Consider the following 11516-nt stretch of genomic DNA (forward strand, 5'->3'; position numbering starts at 1 on the left):
GTGTCTTACTTCCTGGATGCGTGCCACTTATGTTCTTCTTGCAAATATTCTGTGTGACCTGCGTGCCAGGCGCGTGGGGGCTGACTACGTAGAAATTCATCTGAAGGAATGTCAGAAGTCCAACAGAAATGACAGAATGTCATTATCTTGGCCGCGCTGACCGCATACGGGGACTGCGAAGTACCTGCGTGGGAGTTGCCTGCGAGGTGCTGCTCAAAATTTGGCTGCGGGTAAATCGGACTTGCGTGCGCAGCTCCGGGTAACTAAGGGCGAGATCATTTTCCTGCGTGCTGGGAAAACCTTACTCGCAACAAGCCCGCGAAGCTTACCCGGAAAGGTGTGACACGGCCTTTAAGCTGCCGAACTCATTCGGTGGGGACAAAAACCAACTGCACTTACAATGTGTTTTTGTATGTGATGATTGTGGAGGAAAAGAAAGTTACCAAAATGTGCCGTCAATGTCCTGCACATTTTGGTAAATTTACCAAAATGTGCAGTTTCCAAATAACCATAATGTGCAATTTACCAAAATGTGCCGTAACAAAAGCCCTATTCTCATCTCCACCTATACTGTACCATACTGTACTGATATTGCTGCATTCACTCAATTCACATGCCTATGAAGGCGGACTTGTCCATTAAAGATGGTCGGGGAAAAAAAAATGACGTCTTGCCACATTTTCTTTTAAATTGTTGAAAAAGGAGAAACAAAAATTAAAGATTTACTTTATCTCGAGTTGGCTTAACACGGATCTGGATGAGGTAACTTTGCATCCTTGAGAATTATGAAATATTCAAGATTCAGAATAAATGTACCAGTTTATTTTATGTTAAATTTATGATAGTATATGGATACTCGGGCCCGTTCCGCCTCGATATGGAAAATTACTGCAGTGGTAGGCTCCTCGATGTGCTTGTCTGCAGAACGGGTGACGTTTGCAGGAGATCTTTCCTGCTCTGTCTGTAAAGTTATGTGAACGCATAGTATCCCTGCTCTGTCAATGTCGAGGAAGAAGAGGGCTCGAGTACACGTCATGAGACCTTTTCAGCTAATCGGCCACTCCCTGCGCGTGCGTAGATGTCCAGGCGTACAGGCATGTATCTCATACGATTTCCAAGGCTTTCAGGAAAGTGGTACGAGCAATGTCGATCATCTTTCGATTCGTTTACCACACACACACACACACACACGCACACACACACACACACACACCACACACACATACACACACCCACCCACCCACACACACACACACACACACACACATAAACAGCACACAATGTCTAAACAGGTCATATTTGTTGCTCGATCGGGCAACTAAAGTTATAGATTGTTCATTTCTATATCTGGCCACCAAGTTTTGAAATTTCAAGAACTTAGTGGCCCGCAAGAGCTATCAGACAAGAAAGTATAGTGTCTAGCCAATACTTTTATACATGTGTGTGTGTGTTTGTGTTTACATTATGTATTAGTATGCATGTATATAAAACATATTGAAGCACATACATGCCCTCATTATTTCAAATGATTTTCTTTTTATTACATGAACTTAAGCGTATACACACAGGAGTGCTAGACATTTTTGTCGTTGTTTTTTTTTTCTAACGCGTCATGGTAACAGAAATAAATTAATAATGATGAAGAACACTTTTTGAAGTGATCTGTGAAAGCATAGCATTTAGATCCAAGATCCCTGAATCATTTTCTTATTTTCATGATCATTCAATGCTTTCGTAAGGAATCATTATGATTTTGTGTAGAAAATGTTTGGAGTTTTCTTCTGATAAATTACTGTCACCATTTCACATTCAATTTCAACATGCAAGGCTGGAAGTAAGAGATGACACTGAGACTAATATTCTTGCAGTGTGTGTCTTTGTATGTCACAAGTCATACGGTGTGACTTCAAAAGGGGCATTTTTCCAAGCTGCAGAAAACTTATGACTACAGATGATTGCCCTCCTTCTGTCGATATCAGGTCGAAGCGCGGGATGAACTATTCTTCCATACTCCATCGAGTGTGAATGTAAAAGTGTTACTGAAGTTGGTCATTGTATGTTGATATTTCTGGCCTTCCGTATTAAAGCTGCCCATGTCCATGGAAAGAAAACAAAATCCCACTCTTCATTTTTTTTTTCACTTTCATATCCTTGATCGGTAATAAATTTGTAAATGCTGTTTGCCTCAAACATGCAGCTAATGAACGGAAGTTGCTCCCTATTCATCTACTTTCATTGCACTGAACACACCAGTATTTAATGTATTATAACAACTATAGTCAGCATCGAAATCTTTGGATTCTGAACGCGGAATTTCACTTCTTGCATATGATTTAAATTGAGTCATTGACAAAAAGGTTAATGAAATGGTGATTTTGTTCCTCTTTAATTCAAATCAGTTGCTCCGGTATAGATGGTTTAACTTTAACGGTCGGCGTTTGGAGTGATCGTATCCTTTAGCTTGAGTGTTTTTGTTTGTCTACATGAAATGCATTTTTAGGATGAACGTAGAGCTGTGATCAAACTCCTTCAAGCATTTTCCAGGATCTCTCCTCAGCAGTGAGTTCTTCAATGACAATGTTTACACTTTCACATCATGATACGATAGTCCAAAATGATAGCTTTGGATGTCTTTTGGTCAGGTAAATGATGCCGGGTATTTCTTGATATTAATACACGAATTCTGCTAGTGAATAACACCACACTAGATTGTTCCTCTGTTTTCAAAATTATGAACGATTAACTCTTTACCCTCTACCTAATAATTGAAGAGCTTGCTTCCGAAAGGCGCTAAATCCATTGAATATATGTATATATATATATATATATATATATATATATATATGGATTTAGCGCCTTTTGGAAGCAAGGTTCTCAATGTATAATGATATTACATGTTAAATCCATACCTTAGATTACTTTATACAATGTCCCACAGAGATTACCATAGTTATTAATAATTATTGTTGTACAGCATACCCTGAAACTGGGTAGGTTGATATATCAAACGTCAGTCGTAGGTCAATAGTAAAGCTCTCATTAGTGTTTGTTGCTTTCTCGTATTATGTTCGTTCACTTGTTCACTCAAAAATGAGACTATTTAATGGAGAACATGTCCTATCCCAAGCTATGATGATTGCATTCGTTTACCCTACTTCGGTACATTATTATACTCCAACACACCTGACCATGGCACATACACAAACGTTATCTGGTTATGGTGCGAATCGGGTATCTTCATTGAGGTGTACACATAATGTACCTTTGCAGCGTCTCAAGAAAACGCTCCACAACAATGTAGAAATGAACTTTTTCTTATATTCAACTTATAGCAACGCAACAATGTATGACATTTTTACAAAAAAGAAGTAAACGTCGGCCTCTACCAAAAATATTTTTAAAGAATGAGTTTTGAATATGACAAAACTGCTTCATTCATTATTTTCATCAATGGATTATGATAAACATCACAGGTTAAATTAATTTTGTTTCCTTTGTATTTTTTGCTCTGCACTTGAATTCAGCCTATTAAAGGTGAAAGTGTTTTTTTAAGGCACTCTTAAAATTAGCATTTGTTCTCATACTTCCGGATTATACTGCATGGTTGTCATGCTTGTTGTTAAGTTTATGAAGCCTATGGGATTCCCTAGCTCCGTCATGATGAATGGTTCAGAGATGATTGAGCCAAAATATAAGTTAATATTGGAAGGTTCGTTAGTGCGCACCTTCTCATCATTTTCGGAATGAAAGAACCTTCGGACTTACAAATCTTATTTCATTTTCAGATTAACAACCCTTCGGCGTAACAAACTGTAATTAATTTTCGCAACATCAAACCTTCGGAATAATGAACCTTATTTGATTTTCGGATTAGAGAACGTTCGGACTATTGAATCGTTTTCGTTTTCTGATCGACAAACCTTTGGACTTACGAACTTTATTTACGAATCTTATTACATGTTAGAATTAACGAACCTTCAAAATACCGAATTTGATATAATTTTTTAGACCAACAAGTCTTCTGAATCACTCCACAAATGTTCGGATTTAGGAACCCCATTTCATTTTCAGAATACAAACATCCGGGTATAGGGAGTTTGTGTGTTTCGGAATAACGAACATCCAGAATGGCGAATATCATCCATGGTATATAGTCGTCGTTGTTGTGACGTGTAAGACACAGTTCATAAAATAAGTGTAAAGTCATATTTCGAGTTCTGGTTCACGAGGAATACTCTCATACACTGTTGAATCGAAGTCATCTTCTCTTCTTGGGGAAATGTCGCTTTCGTATAAATCTATTTTTGTGGACGGAAAGTTGTTTTGGCTCTCACAGCGATCATTGATGTTTTCATCAGTATGTGCTTCTAAAACGAGATAGCCATGTTCATCCACCTCATGCTCCACTCTTGGCGTGCTAGGATAGATAGAAGCTGCATATAAAGGATCGTTCTGGGTCATCGCATAAGGGGCAAATTCGTCATTTCCTTCGACATTAAAGTAGGTAGGACAATTCTCCGTTTCTAAAGTGGGTGCAGCTTGGTCGGAAACTGAAGGAATGTCATGGTAGATTGGAAACTGGAAGTTCCTAGATTGACCAGTGTCACCTACAGCTTTGGATGTGGTGGATGATGCTATGTTGATGTCTTTACCACAGCGTGAGTCACTGGCAATGTCACTGGCCTCTATGGCATCTCGACTTGCTTCAGGCTGAAATCTAGTAGCTCTGTGCAGACTGACATTGGAAAGGAGGTAGTCGTCTTCATCAACATCTTCTTCATCTTTATCAAAGTGTCTTGATTGAAGAAATATGACCTTCTTCTTCCCTTTCTTCTCTGAGCCTGACATGTCCATGTATAGTGCTTTCGTGTTATCAGCTGCCGTATTTATACACTCAAAAAAGTGTTCACTCTCCGGGTGTATGACGTCATAAGAAGGAAGTGATCTAGTCTCTGCTGAACTCGCAATACCTCTCCCGATGCTCACTCTAGTTTCAAGAGACAGGTCTGGTGACATGTGACCCTATATCATGAAAGACACAATAAGTCTCGATGAGGCACATCTATCACATTGTATCATATCCTGAAAAGGTATTTTCTGCCTTAAAATGAAATATTACTCATGAAACTTGCATGTTGCCACATCATCAAAACAAGTTGGAATAGAACCATAGAGAAACGAGACTCTGAAGAATAGGACCTATTCTAGTGCACTGCTTGGGTCAACTTACGTCGACGATTGTGTGTGAACCATGTCAGCATTTAAAACTAAACAGCTAAAAAGCAACTACACTATTTATTGTATTGTCATATAACTTAGAATTTGGGGCACTGCGTAGCAATATACTGTTCCTGATTATGTCAAAGGCACTGCTGTTCATATTTTTTTAATAGTAATGATAGATTACATACACATTTCGAGGTAGAAAATTGAAATAACAAACTTGTAGCAGAAGTGGCTTTGTCTGCGAAAACTGCTAAAAAGCACTACTGCTTTCAGGCAATGACTCTAAGCTAAACACAAAAACTTATTTAAAGAAGATGTGCAACTGGAAGAAAATTCTATGAAATCAACAAGTCGACCAGAAATGCATTGTACGATTACACATGTTTATTTGGCAAAACTAAGTCTATGCAAATATTTGTGGATTTTCTGGTCCACGTTGAGAATAAATTCCTTCTTTTTTCCAGATTACTCAATATTTTCTCATGCAAGTTTAGTTGCAGAAAGCATTTATATTCATTTACGTATGTTAGGTGGACCACGAATTGGATGTATCATATTCAAAACTCACTACATGCTATAAGTTACCAAAGAAAATGAAAAACAAAAGTGAGGGGATTTTCCTGCTACATTTTTCTTTCTCAAGCCAGCCCACCCTCGCCCCCCCCCCCCCCATAAGAAAAACACTTACGGACAGTGAAATTCTCAGTTCTAAAATCGAAACCTGTGACCCTTACGACGTAATTTTTGTGTCATTACCGCTGAACGATTCTCATACGCGTTCTCTGGATGAGCTGAGGCGCCTCCGTGATCTCCTCTGCCTGGATGAGTCGAAGTGTTCGGCGGATCCAGCTGTGACCGCTCTTCACTGGAGTGGACTTTCGAATGACTAGAAGCCTGTCGACGCCTATACGTATCAAACATAAAACCAATAAAGAAACAAAACAATACTCTTAGAATGCATCCTGTTAAACTGGAATGAACGTTACTGTAAATTACAGCACAAATAGGTATATCAATAAAAACAATGATTGATATTTTTTTATATTTTCTCATTGCTTTTCATAAGCAAAGTGTGATACAAAATTCCTGTCCCTCTAACATAATCTAGAAAAGTGAATTACAAATAAAATACCCCCAAGATTTGTAATTTCTTACATCTAAAGTAGCACAAAATTATTCTGACTTTTGACAGCAAAGTTTTGAGATGAGTAAAATTTCGCTGCACTTTTTTATTTCTGATGAATCTTACATTATAAGCATAATGTCACCAAAAATCAGCAGAACTCAATGGGTAAAACAAGCAATTCTAACACGGGTGTTTTCTCTGCTATCTGACACTGATTTTTTTTTTTTTTTTTTTTTTTTTTTTTACTCTGGCGATTTCTATCCTTTTTTTTAAGTATGTCTAATCTAGAAGGAAAAATTGCAATTTTTTATGTTTTAAAACAGTGGCAGAATGTTGAATCAACACAAGGACTTCGACTAGGAGAAATAGTCATCCCCTACTAAAAGACTGAATTTACCCATGGCAGTTGTTTATAACCAATAACCACTCACACTTGCTCAACAGCCTCCAAACTTCCACGTCATTTTGTCTTTGCTTTTTTGTTTGTGTGTGTTTTTTCTTTAGTTTTGTTTTGTTTTTTTTTGTTTTTTTATAAATCGGCGGATCATTGCCTTTGATTTGGGGTGGTTTTTGTAAAATAAATTGAATACTGTTTGGACGACAATGAAATAATAACATAATGTCTGGCGACCAGAAACTCGGGTTTTTGTGACACAAGTCCATCCACCAAATTATGTAAGAGGATTGAAAATTAGCAAAATTACTTCAATATTCATGTGCATTCAATGTACACTCACTTCTGAATACTAGTATACTTTGATTGTTCAGTGAGTCGCATACAATGACTCACACCTTAGATTTGTAAATATGATATGTTTAAATGTAATGTGTGTTTTCATGATTATTCTACTCGGGAAAGATAGCCTGAGAATGCCATTGGCCCGCTTAACAGTCGGGACTCATTCAATTCGTTTTACAGGAGTAAATGAATGGAATTCAATAGTCCAGATCTCAAGTCCAGCACTACACTTTCTCGCTTTAGAACATTATTCAAACAGCATACTTTTAAGAAACTGTTATCCATGACTGAGTAGACTGCTTGATACCTAATTTCTTTTTCTCTTCACTTCTCTGATCCTTACATTGCTACTGAATGTGTGTGTTGGGTGTGCGCTGCGTGTGTTAAGAACATGGTGTGTGTATAGTGTAGGGCTGGTAAGTTGTTTTTTTGTGTGTGTGTGTGTGTGTGTGTGTGTATTTTTTTCTTTCTTTTCATTTTGCACAATATGCCATTTAACGACTGTAATTTGTGTAATCTTGTTTTGCGCCCCAACAACAAGCACTAGATGTTTCAAAGGGGTCCCGACATTAATTCCCTTAAAATGTGCATGTATGTATATACGCATATACGCATATATCCGCTTTTGTTTTTATTGTGTACATAATGAGCTTTTGATTTATTTTGTGCCGAATAAAATTGCATTGAATTGAAAATATTTTTGACAAAAATTCACCTTTTCTGTTGACGCCTGCACCAAGCGATGGACAGTATACCAACCACAGCAAAAACAACGAGAAGGGTTCCCAGGATGTACGTAATAATTTTATAATTATTCTCGTAACTCTCAACATCTGGAAGATAAAGCATTATTAAACTTCAAATCCAATGTATAACATTTAACATATTTAAGATATATTATGATTTCATATATTTCCAGTGTAACATTTTATTTTGATACATTTACAAAAATATGATGTAATTATAATGTTTGCTAATATCAAACATCTATATTGCATTGAACAATGAATATATGTTAACATACATAGATATAATATGAAAATATTCTGGATGGTAAAGTAGTAAAGTTCATTACATCGAACTCTGATATATAGGCAGAGCGTTTAGACTTTCCAAAACTATAAAAGAATAACGGGGGATCAAAATATGGTGAATAACTGCTTACTTTACTTCACAGTATTACTTTGCCCTTTTGCACCATGATATCAATGCACTTTCATTACACTTTTAATCCATTTTCCCTCATTGACCAATTTTCCAGGAAAAAGCCTTTTCATTAGATCAACTGATATTTGCATAATGATTGTTACATCACCACAAAAATCTGATAATCGATGAATAAGAGTTTTCTTTCCAGTTCCTGTTGAAGAACGGCGCATTGCAACATTTCTTCATGGACATCTTTGTTATTCATGTATGATATAAGAATTAAACTCTTCTTCACTATTAGACAGTAACAATTTCAAAACTTGAATCCAGTATATTGATTCATGATGAATAATTCACTATGAACAAACGGTGAAGAACCACATCTCGTGTTTTTCCGTCTAAACTAGGTGGTGAAACAATAATGTTTAGGCAATAGTAGCGAAGTAGTCCTCGTGTAATTATTGCGTATATGCAATCAATGGGTTTGATTCTAGTTGAAACACTAGAAACAAAAACACATTTTTACTATACGGGTAGAATCAATATAAACTCACCTGTCTGAGACCGAGACGTTTCAGTTGTCTCTCGCAATGATGTAATGGCTTGGTTAGTCTGCGTCTGCCCTGTGCATTAAGATAAACCCACCGCAATCATTGATGGTATACATGGTGATGATAATACTGCCTAAACACCTATTCCCCAGATGGAAAATACGTTCATAATAGATGTATTTATTTGCCAGATACCGGACTTTTGTACATGGTGAAAAAAGTATGAAAATTTGGAGCGCATAAACACTCATAATGGAGATGTTGACATTGCACAGACATTACACACCCTCACTCCCCCCCCTCCCAAAAAAAAAAAAAAAAAAAAAAATGAGCAGAAGAGGAATCAGAAATCCTGATAGCATTTTTTTAATCCAAAATTCCGCCAGGAGATTCTTCCCCTCAAAGGGAAATATGCACTACACAGAACATTGACCCTTGACCCTCTTTGGCGTAATCATCACCATATCAAAGACACTCACACAGACACACACACACACACACACACACACACACACACATACACACATACAACGTCACATGGCACCTGCACTTATTGAATTCATGCCATTGCATTTTCATTGTATGTCGCGAATTAATTGTAATAGTAAAAAGAAAATGAAGTTATAGGCTTTGGAGACAACAGAAATTCAAGCTACATTGTCATTTGACAGCATCGATGTCTGCGGACTTCAAAATTATCATCTTTTTTGTTGGTAGAGATGTTTATTTAAAGCGCATAGGGGCCTTTGAGCTGGCACATTATGGATATAGCAAATATCAATTACTGCTAACATTGCTATCATTTTATCATTGCAATGCAGATTTGTTCATATGTTACACTGTATTTGCCAACTGTAGTACTTACCCTTAGAAGTGCTTTCTATACTTTGTGTAGGCATTGTGCTGATATTACCATCTTGCCACTCTGCGTCTGTGAACAAACATTCCCATCCATATTTAATGACAAACTCATGAAAAGATCTTCTGTGATAGCAGAGCAAAGATAGTCATTCAGTGACTTCATGGAATTCATATATTTTCTTATCATAAAGCGTACTCAGCGGTGCCTATGGTGTCGTAATCTTACGATATCAAATGGTAAAAATGTCCATCTGTTTGGTATATTTATTATTTTCAAATTAAGATGAATGAAATATGCAGTGAGCATTTAAGAGCACGTATCAATACATGAAGAATATATACCGAGTATAAAATAGATTGATATTTCCCAATGAATTACTCTACGGGAAACAATACGATTGTTTATAATTCCGAGAAATGGGAAATTTTATTGGTAGACCTAAGCATTGTCTCATGTCAATGCATTTGAATGACTTATTTCAATTTTTCTCCTGTTATATCATGCCTATCAAATATGGCAGTATTAATTTCCACTGGTGCGGTGTATGTCATGTGGAGTGTTCTAGGTGAAGGCTCAAATGGCACATTTTGTTATCATCCGCACTCAGATGACGATTCCTGTCGGAAAGTAATGCTTACAAAAAGTAATAAATTTGAATATCATTTGCAGCTCCTCCCTTTTAGGCATAATGTAAAATAAGGTCTTTTTATATCTCTTACACTATTGCACAAAGCAGAGATTTTAAGATCATAATCACTGATAATATATTGTCAAATTGATTTCAGGAGATGCCGTTTGTTTTACTTTCGACTGCTCGGCAAGAAGGGACTGAAGCGTTCCAAACCGGGAAGTAAGTCGACCATCCAGGTTGTATCACACACTGCAGTGTCGCACTCCCGTTGACGGCGTAACCTTTGTCACAGATGAGAGTTATCTTGGACCCGAAGTTCGTGATATCCGAGTCCCAACTTCCATTGGGCACAATCCCAGGATGATCACAAAATCCAACAGAGACTTTCAATAAAGGAGAAATGTGTAGGGAATTCCAGTGAGATATGGGGGAAAACTTGAAATAATCATTTCATTACGATATATTACATGGAATAATCATTATGAAGAAAGATAATTATTACATGTAAACAGATTCACTTTTGTATCTCTTCTGGTAAGGTTCAGATACACGTTAATCTGCCAAATCAATTGACTAGCTGACTAGCACAGAACGTAAACATAATTATAAACATTGATTGTATAGAATAAATAACAGTAAACATATATTATGAAATTCCTTTTTCTTACTGAAGTATGAACCTGACAAATCTTATCGTGAGAATTACAGGTATTAACAGTCACTGACAAACAATACTGTCGTCATTATCATCACTGATGCTTGCAACAGTTATTTCACTCTCTGATGTCAGGTAACCATTGCTTCTGAATACTTACGGCTAAATGAACGATGTCGGTTGTATTCAAACTGTGTTGCAAGTGGACATGTCCAATTGTGAGAAAAGTTTCCGCCAGAAATGATCTGCGCATACGTTTCGGACTGAAAACAAATGCATAACCCTTCATGCATGACAGCAACGCCATTGCTTTCGAGTTCTCCTCTGCAGGTGGACATGCACTCGCCGTCGGAATCAACGCCAAATCCGATGTTAAATACTGTTTGAAAGTTTAGTTGGTTGTCTTTGTAGCATCCAAGAAATCCAGGTTCTACGCAGTCACAGAATATTATGATTATTTCAACCTTCCAATACATGATACCAGTCGACCTCCCTAATGATACTTTGAAGTGTACATTATGTTCAATACATTTCAACAATCTGACAATAGCTAGCCACAAATTATCCTTGAAATGAC

The 11516-nt window shown here is 37.0% G+C and overlaps 1 protein-coding gene across 1 annotated transcript in view; it reads right to left on the reverse strand.

The window, feature by feature from the left end:
* Positions 1-4203: 4203 nt before the first annotated feature.
* The window catches only part of LOC140227765 (uncharacterized), a 13155-nt gene continuing 5842 nt past the window's right edge, over positions 4204-11516 (reverse strand). Inside the window, exons 4-9 of the mRNA XM_072308164.1 lie at positions 11100-11369; positions 10446-10667; positions 8795-8863; positions 7807-7924; positions 5983-6130; positions 4204-5022 (exon numbers count right to left, since the gene is read on the reverse strand). Of these exons, the coding sequence (XP_072164265.1) occupies positions 4204-5022; positions 5983-6130; positions 7807-7924; positions 8795-8863; positions 10446-10667; positions 11100-11369 (1646 nt within the window). The remainder of the gene's footprint in view (positions 5023-5982; positions 6131-7806; positions 7925-8794; positions 8864-10445; positions 10668-11099; positions 11370-11516) is intronic.

The sequence above is a fragment of the Diadema setosum genome, chromosome 4 (assembly GCF_964275005.1).
Source record: "Diadema setosum chromosome 4, eeDiaSeto1, whole genome shotgun sequence".
Taxonomy (NCBI): Eukaryota; Metazoa; Echinodermata; class Echinoidea; order Diadematoida; family Diadematidae; genus Diadema; species Diadema setosum.